The 14,843-nt window shown below is 53.5% G+C and overlaps 1 protein-coding gene across 3 annotated transcripts in view; it reads left to right on the top strand.

Annotated features, from left to right (window-relative positions):
• Positions 1 to 14,843, top strand: part of SIPA1L3 (signal induced proliferation associated 1 like 3) — a 234,216-nt gene that overhangs the window by 209,820 nt on the left and 9,553 nt on the right. For all 3 annotated transcript variants that reach the window (XM_041742388.1, XM_041742406.1, XM_041742395.1), the window contains 3 exons: positions 10,548 to 10,713; positions 11,358 to 11,607; positions 13,828 to 13,971. In XM_041742388.1, coding sequence (XP_041598322.1) covers positions 10,548 to 10,713; positions 11,358 to 11,607; positions 13,828 to 13,971 — 560 coding nt within the window. The remainder of the gene's footprint in view (positions 1 to 10,547; positions 10,714 to 11,357; positions 11,608 to 13,827; positions 13,972 to 14,843) is intronic.

Here is a 14,843-nt window from a genome sequence, read left to right as displayed (position 1 = left end):
TTCTCTTCTAAGTTAGGAGAATAGGATATATTTACCCGATGCTCCCTGTGTACCGGTCTCGGTTCCAAGCCCCTGTATATGTGAATGAATTTCCGGAATTCTCACAAGAACTCTGTGAGGTGGACCTATTATTCACCCCATTTTACAGATAAAGCAACTGAGGCCCGGAGTCAGAACAGCTGGTAAGGGATAGGGCAGGTCCAAGGCTCCTCTTCCATTGGGGCAGGGTGGAAGGAATCTGTCCTCCCCATCCAGGTCTTTGTACCGTCTTTCAAGACCTGGATGGGCCATTCAAATGTGAGGAGGACACAGAGCTCGGCGGAAGAAAGGTGTCAGGAGACAGAAGTGAATCCTGCAGATGTCAGTGGGCAAGCTTGGGGAGCTCACCCCAAGAATCCAGTTCCCACGCATCACGGCATGCCAGGGGCTCTGACCCTCTGCTCTCCTGATCAGAACCTCCAGCGGTGTCCCCCACGCCCAGGGTGGATGTCCAGGGCCCTGCTGACCAAGCACATCTGATGCCAGGCACTAGTACAGCGTGTACTTTGCCCAGACTCCTGCCCAGCCCCTGCGTGACCGGCCTCCTCCCCCTCTGCCCCTCCCTCTCTCTGCTCCACTGGCCTCCTGTGCTGCCAAGGCCAGGCCAACGTCAGGGCCTTTGGGAGGGGTTCTTGAACACCTGGAGTGCCCTTCCCCCAGATCTTGTGGCTGTCTCTAGTGGCGGGGGAAGGGGGGGTCTCATGCCACGTCCTCAGATGGATCTGCCCAGCTGTATGTAGCCCCTGCCATCATTCTGTCACTTTTCTCTTCTCTCCTGGAGAATAGACGCCTCTATCTTAGTCACGAGACACCCATAGACCTCCTGGCATTCTGGGTGCTCCCTCAGTTTACGCATGAGCCACGCATCTCATTTTGATCTCCCTGCAACCCCATTAGATACCACAGGCCCCCAATTTTAGGGTGGCCAGAGAGTCAGACCCTGCGACCCCGTGAGGTCTTCCACAAGCTGCCCCGGCCATCCTTCCCCTGTGTGCATACTAGGGCTGCCCTAACGAGTACCACAGGCTGAGTGGCCCAACTCCAAACACGTAGTCTCAGTCAGATGTCCGAGATCATGGTGTTGGCAGGGCTGGTTCCTTTTGAGGGCTGTGAAGGGGAATTTGTTCGAGCTACTGGCCCAGTTGCTGGTGATTTGCAGGCCGTGTATGGGATTCCTTGGCCTGTAGATGCATCTCCCCATTTTCTGCCTTCACGTGGCCTCCTCCCTAGATATGTGTCTCTGTGTTGACATTTCCCCTTTTTATAAGGATACCAGTCTTGGGTTGAGGGTCCATCCTAATTGCTTCATTTTGCTCTGGTTACCTCTGTAAAGACCCTAATTCTAAATGAAGCCACACTCAGATACTTGGAGTTTATACTTCAACATCTTTTTTGGAAGGGACCCAAAATACCACCTCTCAGGTCTTAACACACACATGCCATTCTGAGGGAAGCTCTTTCAAACCCACACCAGGCTCAGCTTCCACGACCGCATGCTTCTTCCCTGTCCCAGGACACATCAGACCATCATTTCCTAGCAGCTTGCCTCCTCTCTATCCCCATAGTGGACTAAGAATTCTCGGGGAGCAGAGATACCGTGAGCCCCATCCAGGGCCCAGTACATATATAGTAGGTGCACAGAAAATATGCCCCGGGGGAAAAACCCTCTTTTCCCCATGGTAAGATTCAAACAAGGCTTTTTTATAGGTATGTATGTTTACTTATTTTAATGATTCTACTTATTTATTAGAGCAAGAGCGAGTGCATGAGTACTCCTGGGTGGAGGGGCAGAGGGAGAGGCACACTCCCCATGAGCCGGGAACCTGATGCGGGGCTCCATCCCAGGACCGCAGGAACATGACCTGAGCCGAAAGCAAATGCTTACCTGACCAAGCCACCAGGCACCCCTGGATGTGTATGTTTGTATAAACATATATAAATTAAATATATGAAATACGTAAATATGTATAATATGTAAAATATATTACTATATCAATATATAAAATATTTGGGGCCACACATAATAGTGTCATGGCTTCTCTTAATTGTATTCAATAATTTAGTTACAGATATATTTTTTTATGATTTTATTTTTTTTTAATTTTTTTTTTAATTTTATTTATTTATGATAGGCACACAGTGAGAGAGAGAGAAGCAGAGACATAGGCAGAGGGAGAAGCAGGCTCCATGCACCGGGAGCCCGACGTGGGATTCGATCCTGGGTCTCCAGGATCGTGCCCCGGGCCAAAGGCAGGCGCCAAACCGCTGTGCCACCCAGGGATCCCTATGATTTTATTTTTAAGTAATCTCTTCTCAATGTGGGGCTCGAACTTACAAGCCCAAGATCAAGGTCGCTCCACCTACTGAGCCAGCCAGGAGCCCCATTTTTTAAATCACGTGTAGAAGATGATATATGTTAATTTAGAATTGCTTTTGTTCACACACTCGCATTTCATAAAACTGTTTTATTCACACTCTCTCTGAGCATTTTGGAGATAGTGTCTTTGTCATTGTTAAAGATCCTTCTGAGTCACCTAACCTAGTTTTCCAGAAAACATCATCTTCAAGCTAAATTATTTGAGGTTAAACATACTTTTTTTTCCCTGTATATGAAGCTGTCACTGAAATCTTATCCCAAGGCACAGGAACTCACTTGCATAACTTATTTACCTACGTATATTAATACCAAGTACTGTCATAAGCCTTTCAGCTGCATTGACTCATTTAATCCTCACTATAGAACAATGAAATGCAAGTACTTTGCATCCCATTTTCCAGATAAGAAAAATTGAGGTACAAAATGGTGACATCACTTGCCCAGATTCACTCAGTTAAGGCTAATCACTGCAAATATTATGCTTGTTGGTTTTGTGATTTATCCCCCCAGGTCACCATGTATTACGAGCTCATCCCCCACCCCCACCAGGAGTAATTACCAAATCTGTCTACTTTCTTTGCTTCCCTTCTCATTGATTTCAGTTCCACGGGGAAAAGCTAATATCCTCATCCAACACAAGGGTGTTTGCCTTTCAGCCAGGCTGCTTGGCTGGGGTTGTACAGACCTGGCCTCATTGATTCTCTGCTGGCCAAGGAATCTTGTTTTTATCCCTATTTCCAGGTGAGGAATCTGAGGCACTGTTAGAAGTATAGAGCCAGGGGATCCCTGGGTGGCTCAGTGGTTTAGCACCTGCCTTTGGCCTGGGGCTGATCCTGGAGTCCCGGGATCGAGTCCCACATTGGGCTCCTGCATGGAGCCTGCTTTTCCCTCTGCCTGTGTCTCTGCCTCTCTCTCCCTTTGTGTCTCTCATGAATAAATAAATAAAATCTTTTTTAAAAAATTAAAAAAAAAAAGAAGTATAGAGCCAGGTCATGCAGTCAGAAGTGGCAGCGCTAGGATTCGCATCCAGCAAGTTAGCTAACAGAGCATCTTATATGAAAGATCCAAGGAGGACTCCTATCCAGGGCCACAACTCATGTTTCCTGAGGACTGGTCTCTTGGAGGGAACAGTTTCCTCTGTATTTGGGCACCTGCTCTAGTTGACCGAATGACAGAGCTAGTGAAGGACAGTGAATCTATGCTCTGTCTCCCATGCTCGGCCCTTCTGCTGCAGGCCCTGGCCAATCCTTGGGGAGGGACAGGCCAGCACCTCTGTTCCAGGGGATGGCCATACAGCCCTGTTTTGACCACTTCATCCCAGGACTCATTAATTCATTGGCCTGCCTTCTCTCAGTCATGAGAGGGGCAGAGCAGCATGTGAGGGTCAGGATGGGAATCCATTGGCTGCTTACCCTACCATCATTTTCCCTCTCTTTAAACTGGGAAGACAGTCATCCCTGGCTCCAGGATTGTGAGGATTTAGTGAGTTCATCCATTTGAGGCTCCCAGCACCACATTCTTGCTGCACAGGGCTTAGCAGGTGAGGGTGTGACTGGACTGACAGGTTTCCCTTCTGACAGGAGAGGCCAGGCTGGAGGCCAGCAGGTTGGGAGGTGGAGCCAGTAGCCCTTGGCTCTTCTGGGCACTACCTCCTCGATGGCCCAGTCTCAACCCAACTGCTGGGCTGGAGATGCCCCTGTGGACTGGCCCTTAAGCCATCCTGAGAAGCCTCCTTCACAAGGTAGGCACAACCAGGAACAGGCCTCTGCTCTTCCAGAGAATGGCCATACTGACACCACTTCTCTCTGAGTGTCAAACCAGCCAGCCACACCACGTAGGATTGTTGTGAGACACACATGCTTAGGCCCCATTGGCCCCTGGCCCCACAGGGAGGAGGCTGACCCTCCAGGAATAGCCTCTGTTGTGTGGTCGGGAGGGCCAGCCCCAGGGTCACACCTGAGGACCCAGGCCCCAAGTGTCCTTGTCCAGCACCACTGAGGGGAGGAACCAAAATGACCTGTGTGAAGGCAGCCTGGGGCCCAGGAGTGGGTGAGCACTCAGGAGGCGAGCTTCATCACTGCAGTCAAGAGCAGTCCCTGCGTCAGACCACATCCGTTCACGTCCCAGCTCCACCAGCACTGTGTGTCCGAACCTCCCGGTACCGCCAGCCTTCGCCTATAGGGTGAAGTGACAGTAGAACCTGTCTCTCACAGCCGGCATGAGGAGAGAAAGCGGCCACACACGAGACACACCAGCCCTTGGGGAGAAGGCCCTTGTCACCAGGAGCCACTGCTACCACAAACCATGTGTATCGAGCACCACTTCCATTATAATTGAATCGAGGTGGCTCAAAGCATCTGGCAAATATGGGTTCTGAGTGTTCTCAACTCACTGTGTCTCAGTTTCCCCAGCCTCAAAAGGAAAAGACAGGAGTACCTGTATTCCAGAGGTGACATGAGAATTTCAGCAAGTCATAGGAAAACACCCAGTTGCTGTTGGCTGGGCTGACACGCACTGGCATCTAGTAGTTGACACCTCCTTCCTTCCTCAGGTTTAGGTCCAGCTCAGTACAGCTGCAGAAGGAGCAGGGGGGAAGGCCTCTCCCCAACATCCCCACCCCATAGCAGGGCAGCCCCCGACTCCTCAGGCCTCTCCCAGCCATCCTTCCAGGAATAGCTGCCTGCCACCTGAAGTACAGACCTGCTGCATATCCTCGCCAGCCTCGTTGGCACAGCCCCCAGAGCAGACAGGCTGACAGTGGTGCTAATTAGCTTAATTAACTCGACCCCAAGGGAGCCGCCCCAGTTGGAGGCCAGAGCCCAGAGTCAGCTGGGATCAGGCCCAGCCAAGTCGGAGCCACTGGTTGCCTTCCACCTCCGGCCCTCCTGTCACAGGAAGAAAGAATCACTGTTGTCTGGGGCCTCAGTGCAGAGCCTTCTTTGTAAGTTGTCGTCTTTGTTTTCTGCTGTGAGTGGTTTAATTCCACAACGTGACAATGTCCCAAGTCCAGACAACGTGGGCAAATTAGAGATTATGTCTGGTGCTGTCGGGCAGGACCTTGAGAGAAGGCACATCCTTCCGGGTGTTCTCTTTATCTCTATCACGAAGGGTACACCAAGCCCAGCATAAAAACCAGACTAGTACCAAAGGGTTGGCAGTGCAAACCCAGCCTCTCCCTTCCCGGCCCCCAGCCCTTCAGGCCCCCTCCCCAGACGCAACCATGGCTTCATTTCTTCTGCTTCCTGCCCGAAACGTCCCAGCCATGACGAAGCACAGGTGACTGCATATGCTTCTTCCCCGCCACCCCTCTTCATCTGCAAATGTGGTGCCGTCTCTGCACCTCTGCTTTTTTGCACCTGCTCTTTCCCCTTCATATCTTGGTGACCATTCCGTGTTAGCACAGAGGAGGTGATCGCTTCCTTTTGAACAGTCAAGAGTAGTCTGTTTTGTCCTTGGGGGTCATCAGGTTTCAACAATCATGAAGACCAGAGATCTTGAGAAAAAGGGAAAAGATCAGAATGTACAAGCCCAGTCTGGTTAGTTTTGTTAACCTGGAATTAATGCCATTTTAAATTACTGCTTGGAATTTGCAGTTTAGAAATGACATTGGAAAATTCTCCCAGGAGAAAGAGAGTAAGAACAAAAATGATCGAGTTGACTCCGAACTGAATTCCGTCGTGCTTTCCCCATTTAGACACCTCACAGCAGCACACAGATAGCATCAGGCCAACGGGACCTACAGCAGATGAGATGTGTGTGGAGGTGAAGGTTGCAGCCGGGAGGGTGGGGGGGACAGACGGACTGTAGCATGGTTTCTTCTGGTGAGCCAGCCTTCCACTGCAGAATCAGGAATGCCCCCATTAGAGTCCTGGAGGACCTAGGAGCTGAGAAGGCAATTTTAGCAAATGAACACAAAATTAAACAGAGCAAGGAAGAAATACTTGTGTTCTTTTGGCTTAACTTTTTACAATATCTCTGTACTTTTTCCTCTTTTATAAAAGTTATTTAAACTTGTTTTGTTTTTTTTTTTTTTTTTTTTATTTATGATAGTCACACACACACCCACAGAGAGAGGCAGAGACATAGGCAGAGGGAGAAGCAGGCTCCATGCACCGGGAGCCCGACGTGGGATTTGATCCCGGGTCTCCAGGATCCTGCCCTGGGCCAAAGGCAGGCGCCAAACCACTGCGCCACCCAGGGATCCCCTATTTAAACTTGTTTTAAAGGAAGGAGGAGGGGGCATGGCTGGCTCCATTAGAAGAGGATGCAACTCGATCTCAGGGTCATGAGTTCAAGCGATTACTTAGATAAATTAAAAAAGAAGAAGAAGAATAGAAGAAGGTTGAAAGGAAGGAAATAGGTAGAGAAGCAGGTGGGTTGGTTGGTCAGTTGGTTGGAAGGTTGGTTCCATGTGACTCACATGGAACAGCTACTGCTGAGTGCTTGCAGTGTGGCAAGCCCTATTCCCAACACAACAGAATGCAGAAGGCTGCAGATGAGTTGGGAGTGGGACCACACACACACAGTGCCCATGACAAATCACCAGGAGATGAACACAGCGAAGCAACATACAGGATTGTGTGATCACGCACACCTGGGCTGGAAGGGAACACCAGAAGGTTGAGTGGTCAGGGGAGGCCTCTCTGAATAAGCTGGATAGATGAGAAGCTGTCATTCATGGGGAATGCTGGGAAGGGCAACTCTAGGCAGCCAGAACAGCCTGTGCAAAGGCCCTGGGGCAGGAATATGCCTGGCATGCTAATGGAACATTGAGAGGCCTCCGTGGAAGGGGATGAGGGCGGAGGCAGAGCAGATTGTCAAGGATTTCATGGGCTTGTGGTGAGGGTACACTTTTAGAAAATGAATCCCCCCACCTGCCCATCTTTTGGAGCTGAGAGTTTGGTAAATTTTAATATATCAAACTAAGCAATGTGTAAGCTTTGTTTTCTGAAAATGATTTCACACTGTACCTACCACTTCTTTCATTCCTCCGACATACCTGGGACAACCTCTTTCTGTGTTATGTGAATCAGCTCCACTTCTCTTTCATAGCTAGATGGCATTATTCTGTGGGGCCTCTCCCTTCCCCTGCTGGCCAGTTCTGTGTTTGCCTCACAGGACCCCAAGAAGCGTCCTCATATCCTTGGCACACCTAGGTTCACGTGGGCCTCCCTAAGGGACACCGTCCCAGAAGTAGAGCCCCTAGGGCCGAAAGCGTACATGTTCCATAGTGTTCTGTGGGTGGCTCTGCGCCCCTCCCAGAGGGACAGCCTCATGAACAGTGTCCCTTTCTTGCCATAGACAGGCTGAAGCCCTGGCCTGCTCCCTCTCCAGGGAGCACTGAGTCACATACCCCGCCCCCCTCCTTGCAGGAGATTCTGGAAAACTGTGAATTCCCTTTGGAAGGGGGAGGGGTGAGCCCTCTTCCTCTGTTTCTCTGTGTATTTCTTTCTTTTGGCTCTAAAGCTCTTTCATTTGCCTGGAGAACACACTTCAGAGAACACTGTAATGGAGCCAGAATTACCCTAGACCTGGAATTCTAATTTGGGGAAGAATACGACCTGACAGGGAAAAACTTGCCGCACTCTCTTGCTCCTTTTGTTAAAACCCCAAGGTGGCAGCTGAGAAAATGAGAAAGATGCAAACTTTAAAATGCTCAGGAGCCCGAGACATCTTTCTTCCTGGGTCCAAAGACTTTTTCTTTCTTGAGTTACAAAATGATGCATTCCAGGTGTCACCTGTTTTTGAAATGACTATTATTCTGGCATGTGCTTATGGTAAAATGAGATAGTCCAGAAGGGTATCAGGTAAAAAGTGAAAGTCCTTGTTTTTCTACCTCCTAAAAAGACACCTGACTTCCTAGATTTCATTTACCGTTGTTCATAATTTCCCCAGAACTTTTTTCCTGCCTTTAAAAGAATATTACTGGGATGACTGGGTGACTCAGCGGTTGAGCATCTGCTTTCAGCTCAGGGCGTGATCCTGGGGTCCCCGGATGGAGTCCCACATCAGGCTCCCTGCCTGGATGGAGCCTGCTTTTTTAAAGATTTTATTAATTTGGGGTTGCTGGGGTGTGTAGAGGCAGAGGGAGAGAGAGAATCTCAAGCAGACTCCACACTGAGTGCAGAGCCTGACATGGGGCTCGATCCCGTGCCCCCAAAGATCATGACCTGAGCTGAAGTCAGGAGTCAGACGCTTAACCAACCAAGCCCTCCAGCCCCCTCACTGTACATCTTTTTTAGGCCATGTCTGTGCTAGAAACACAGCAGTCAAGTACAGAGGTGACACCTGTAGGCTCTGCAGCCTGGTGGTCTCGGCTGGAATCCTGACTCCTCCACTCACACAGGCTATGTGACCTTGGACAACTGTTCCTTTAGTCACCTTGCATCTCAGTCTCCTGTCTGTAAAATGGGGGTGATAGTAATCGAGGCTGCTGTGCGGATTGAATGAGTTAGCATACACGGAGCCCTCGGGATGGTGGACAGGGCCTGGTACACGGGTAGCGCTATTAGCTGTCATTATTTCTCTCCTGGGACACCTCAGGTCAAGGACCCAGTTTTCACCAGGGAAGTAAGATCTGAGCCTAAAAGCTGAGCCAGAATCCAAAGGCCAGAGGAGGCCTCAGGGCAAGTCCCAGGAGTGGAGGACACGGAGCCCCAGGAGACTGCGCTGTGGCCAGGAGAGGGCCAGGGAGCTGGTGGTGGGGAGCTGTGATGGCCTGCGGAGCCAGCAGAGGGGTAGGGGAGCAGCCGAGGAGTGTGGGCAGCTCAGGGCCAGCCCTCGTTACCCAAGTGCTTGCTCTGTGAGGTGCCACCGAGGTGCCACTGCAGCAATCCCCGCAGTGCTGTGAGGTCAGCATGTTCTCCAGGGGATCGGAGAAGTGGTGCCACATGACTGCAGTCCCACAGCGGGAGCAGAGAGACTCAGGCCTGTCCACCGCCACCACTCCTGCTTTTAACCCTAGGCTGTGCCGGGATGGCTTTTAGATGCCAGAGTGTTCTGGAAGACAGCATGGGGTCAGCATCGAAGATGGTGATCCAAGTGACCTGGCCTACAGGCCAGTTTCTGAAATGGGAGCCCCAGTGGAAAAATGGGGGTGGTGAAGGGGCTCCAGGGCCCTGGCCAGGGTTTAGGTGCCTCGTCTCTAGATCTTCCCAGCCACCCCGTGATTCGTGAACTCTCTTTCCCACATGTCACAGATGAAGAAACAAAAGTTAGGGACACCTGATGACAGACTCTGGAGCACTTGGCCAGAGGTCTGCTGTCTGCGGCCCAGCATTCACCTGTGGGGACCTGGTTCCCAGGAGATGGGTCCTCTGTGAGACACCCTGAGACCCCATCCCTCTTCCGTGGCTGGAAGCCCTAGTCACCCTCATCCACCTGAACACTGCAGGAACTTGCTCATCATCTTCCTTCTGCTCTTGGCCCCACTGAGGGCCACTTTTATGTCCAGCCATCAGTGATCCTTCCAGGATGCAAATCAGGACCTCCCACCCACCAGCTCAGAATCTCAGAGGCTTCCTTCCCAGAAGCAGGCCCAAGTCCCCTCCATGGCTCATGAGTTCCTGTCCCATCCCCTCCCAGACCTCACCTTGGACCACTCGTCCCCTCACTCACCTCACCAACCTGTGGGCCTCCTCCATGCCTCTGTCACCGGGCTTGACCCCCTCACAGCCCAGCACTTGCTTCCCTCTCCCTGGAGTGCTCTTGTACCCTGCGGGCTCCCTCAGCTGTCACCCCCCGGAAGAGCCATGTCCCATCCCCCACCAATCCCTACTCGATTACCTGGCTTTATCTTTCTTCAGACCTCCTCTCTGCCTCACATTATGGGATCTCTCTTTCTGGTCATTTATTCGCTGTGGATCTCCGTAACTGGGGGTCAGCTCCATGTTCACTGCTGTGTGTCCTCTACCTGGAACAGGCTTGGTCCCAGGCAGGTCGCAGGAAGTCTTGTGGGACTAGTCCGAGGAGAGAATAGACGTGGCCCCTCTTGCTGCTTACTTCCAGCAGGTGGAGTGGAGAAGGCTGCGGTCCCTTCCGCGGTGGCGGCCTGCCTTCCTGAGGCAGGACAGCTTTGAGAAGCAGCTAGAGCCTCCTCAGGGCCCCTCTGACCCTCATCTTCTCACTCCAGGCAGGTGGACACGAGTACGAAAAACGTCTTCGGGCAGCCGCGGTTGAGGGCATCCCTCCGAGACCTCCGCTCCCCACGGAAGAACTACAAATCCACCATCGAGGACGACCTGAAGAAACTCATCATCATGGACAACCTGGCGCCCGAGCAGGAGAGAGATGCGGGAGTACGTAGAGGCCGCCTTCGCCGCACCCACACAGTCAGAATCAGGCGGGCCAGGTGGTTGTGGGAGGGCAAGGGAGGAGGACAGAGCTCCCTGAGGTCACTCTGGCCTCTCCTGCCAGTGGCCTCTATCTGTGGCACCTGCCAGCCCCATTTGGGTGTATGTGGCTTCATAGCCAGGAGTCTGGCAGTCACATTAGTCGGGGACCAAATCACAGCATAAGGCAGCCTGAGCAGGCACGTGGGAAAGCCCGTCCGCACTAGGGCAGCTCGAGCCACTGGAAAGGGATGCTCTTACTGGCTCTCATGACCCGAGCGGAGCCTGAGTGGAAGCAGCCTCCGCCCACCCAACCCTCAGGGACCAAGAGTGGAGGCGAGGGTTCCCAGGGGGGAATTCAGGCTCCCTTAGTCTGCTGCACTCTCCTGTGGGACCGAGCTGTCCGCAGTGGTCCTCATCAATGACTGGCTCCCCTAAGTTGCACTTAGGTCACACCACCTTCCCTGACCTGACCCGGTGCAGGAGGGGGGCACTGGCCTCTCAGAGGCAGGTGGTGCGGGGAGGGGAGGAGGGATCCCCAGGGGAATGAGGACGGTGACAGTGAGCCAGGCCACAACCACGCCCCATGACGGTCCCTGTCTCCTCCTCAGTCACCACAGAAGAGCTTGCAGCGGACGCTGTCAGATGAGAGTCTGTGCAGCGGGCGGCGGGAACCCAGCTTCGCCAACCCCGCCAGCCTGGAGCCGGGCCTGCCCAGTGACGTGCTCTTCACCAGCACCTGCGCCTTCCCCTCCAGCACACTGCCCGCCCGACGCCAGCACCAGCACCCCCACCCGCCGGGCGGCAGCAGCCCCAGCACTGTCCCCACAACCGGCAGCAACGGCTTCCCAGAGAAGAAATGTGAGCCTGGGGCACCCTGGGGCCAGTGGGGGGGTTTTCCCAGCCTTGGGAAGCAAGCAGGGGCCGGGGGATGGTGTACACTGGAAGTCATCAGTGTTGGTGTCGGCCGAGGTGAGGAGCTGGGGCGCATGGGAGCTTCGGGAGGGTCCTGATGGTTAGGCACTGGGTGCTACCTACAGAGCTGGGGATTGTTAGGCGAGGATGGGGGGTCTCCTGGGGGGGTCACCTAGCTGGAAGTCTGGACTGCCCGAAGATTAGAGTCACCTGAGGCCAGAGGGAGGGTGTCAGCCCCCGAGGCTGCAGACAGGAGGGCCCTGGGGATCGGGCTTTACATTAGCTGCTCCCCCAGCTCCCTGTTCCAGCACCAAGCAGATGGTTCCGTGAATGTTTATTTACTTACCTGATTCCCCCCCAAGTCTGCCAACTCTTGTTGGAGGGAGGAGGTGTAGGGTGTGACTCATCCATCCTTGTATTCATCCAGCGACTGTTTACCGCGCGTCCCCCACGAAGAGGGCCCCAGTGCACATGGTCCCTGTCAAAACCTGGGCGCCAGCCGGGGTGGGCCTGCCTTCAGTCCATCCTCCTCCAATCCCTTATTCACAACCCCAAAGCTTCCCAAACTGAGAGGTGATTGAGAAGTTTGGGCCAAGCTCACAGCAGCAAAACCCAACCCAAACGGGCCTGGGGCTGTTTACTTACTGGCCTTCCCTGCCCCACCTGGCATCATGATCACTGCAGAAAGCCGGCCTGAATCCAGGGGCTGCGGGTCCTGCCCGGGTGCGGTGTGCGACAGGCAGCACCTGCACAGCTCCCTCCGACACAGACAGGGTGTGACTTCAGAGTCTACCCCAGGGGTTCCAGCAGAAGGCCATGTCTGGGTCACTGAGGGGAGCCTCCCCCAAAGCCAGGTTCTACTCCGCCCCCATCTCAGCTCAAGGCAAACCTATCCCTCACTGCATTAAACTGAGACTCAGACGTGTTAATACGTGGAAACCGCTTAGCACAATCCCTGATGCACAGTAAGCACTGAGAAGCGCTGGCTGTTTGTTATTTTGTTATATTCTTCCGTCTGGAGCAAGCATTTTAATCCGCTGTGAGTCAGGCTTGTGCCCCAGGCCGGGAGAGCGGGGTTAGAACAGAGTGTTAACAGGGACCTAGGAGGAGGTGAGGCTGGGGGATGGTCCCAGTGCTGTACCCAGTGTGGTTGGGCCCTGTTCTGCCTGCCTGAGTCACCCCCTGACCTCTGTGCTTCTTTGCTGTCCTCTGTCCCCTCCCCTTTGGCAGCTGTGAGGTATCAGCAAGCTGAGGCCCGGGGCCTCCGCCCAGCACATGGGACTCAGCCCAGCCATTGGCTGTGGCAAATGCAGCTGCTGGTGCTGGCGCTCCCAACACCAGAGACTCCAGGGGCATCTTTCTCTGCCCGGCCTTCCATACGGGGACCCAGCAGGTCTCCTTGCAGCGACCCTGCCGCACCCAGACCCTAACTACACGCTGACGACCCTGGTTTATATCTGCAGCCTGGCCCTGCCGCCTCCATGCCGCACCTCCAGAAACAAACTTCTGGCCCACCCCCAGGGCCAGCCCATCTCAGGGCCAGCTTCAGAATCCTGGTCACCCTGCACCCTTCTCTTTGGCCCACGCTCCCATCCCCTCTTCAGGAAGTACATTTGGTGGCACGAACAGAATGATTTCAGGAGCTGCCACTTGTTCCTCCCCACTGCCCCTGCCCCTGAGGCCTCACCCAGTCCTGTCCACTCTCCTCTCCCTCCTGGACCCCAGCAGCCTCCTCACCACCTCCCTCCCTTCCTGCTCCCCACCCCTATGGGGTCCAACCTCCGCTGGAAGCCAGAGGGAGCCTGTGAGCACCCGCATCAGGTCATGTCCCTGGCTGCTCAGAGCCTGTGGCTCCATTCCACTTGGAGTAAAAGACAACGTCCTCCTGACCTGCGAGGCCCCCACAGTCCAGCCCGCACCTCTGACTTCACCTCCCACCACTCTGTCCCTCTCACCCCATTCCCACCCACGTAAACACCTGACACTCCCCTTGACCTGCTGGTGTTTGTCATCTTCTGATGATTGTAACGTACTTACTTAATTGTATGTGTTATAACACTTACAAGCATTACGTAAACCATACAGAAAGTAAAACAAAGGATTAATATCTTTGTTCCTTTCACGTTCTCATTCTCCCCCCATCTCCCATCTCCTCTTCCCCACCAGCCACCATCTCCACCTCGGAGCTCTCGCTGGCCGATGGCCGGGAACGGCCGCTGCGACGCCTTGACCCCGGGATGATGCCACTGCCTGACACAGCTGCTGGCCTTGAGTGGTCCAGCCTGGTGAATGCGGCCAAGGCCTACGAAGGTAGGCACCTTCCACCCAACCTGGCCCAATCCCTACCCCCTGCTCTGTTCAAGAAGGCTCAGCGGAAGAACTTGGGGCTTCGCAGTGGGACAGACTCGGGATCCAGAATTAGAGGGGTCAGGGTTCACATCCTGCCCTGTCTCTTGCTCACTGTGCAGTCCAGGGCAAGTTTATTGGTCTGTTGATCTACACAACAGGCACATGCCTGGGGCTGCAGTGAGGATTAGGTGAAAACATTGTGTGTAAAACACATCAGGCATAGAACAAGCCCTTACCAGACAGTACCTTCTACTATATCGCTGAGCAAACATGTGATAATCCAAATCGTATTTAGATTTGCTTTGGCTGCCAGTGGCTGAAAACCCAAATTAACATTGACTTCCAACATGCAAGGTTTTATGCGGGTCAAAATTCCTGGGGCGGGTGGTCTGGGGCAGGGGTGGCACTTGCACAGATGCATCAGGGTGCAGGCTCCTTGGTCTGGCTTATCTGGGGAGGCCTCGCCCTCATGCTCCCAGATGGCTCCTGGAGCTCAGGCCATCGTGTCCAGCTCTGAGCAGCAGGACAGAGGACATATGCCCAAGCCTGACACTACCCCCTATATTTATTTCCCCAGAGTCCAGGGCATCGCACACAGCCATACCTGATAGCTTCAGGACAGGCTGGGAAGTGAGGCCACATGCCCAACAAACATTTGGGATTTGTTCTTATGGAAAAAGGGAAAACAGATCATGAGGGATCCTGCTCTGAGCCATGCTGGGCTCCAATAGTGACTGAGATGGCCCCGGGTCCTGCCCTCCAAGGCCAGTGGAGGAAAGAGACTCATCACTAGACAACAGTGGCCCTGAGTGATCAGGGCTGAGGGAGCCCAG

The sequence above is a fragment of the Vulpes lagopus genome, chromosome 2, assembly GCF_018345385.1.
Source record: "Vulpes lagopus strain Blue_001 chromosome 2, ASM1834538v1, whole genome shotgun sequence".
In the NCBI taxonomy this organism is placed as follows: Eukaryota; Metazoa; Chordata; class Mammalia; order Carnivora; family Canidae; genus Vulpes; species Vulpes lagopus.
Note: the sequence above shows the minus strand (reverse complement) of the source record. Positions and strands in the feature narration are given on the sequence as shown.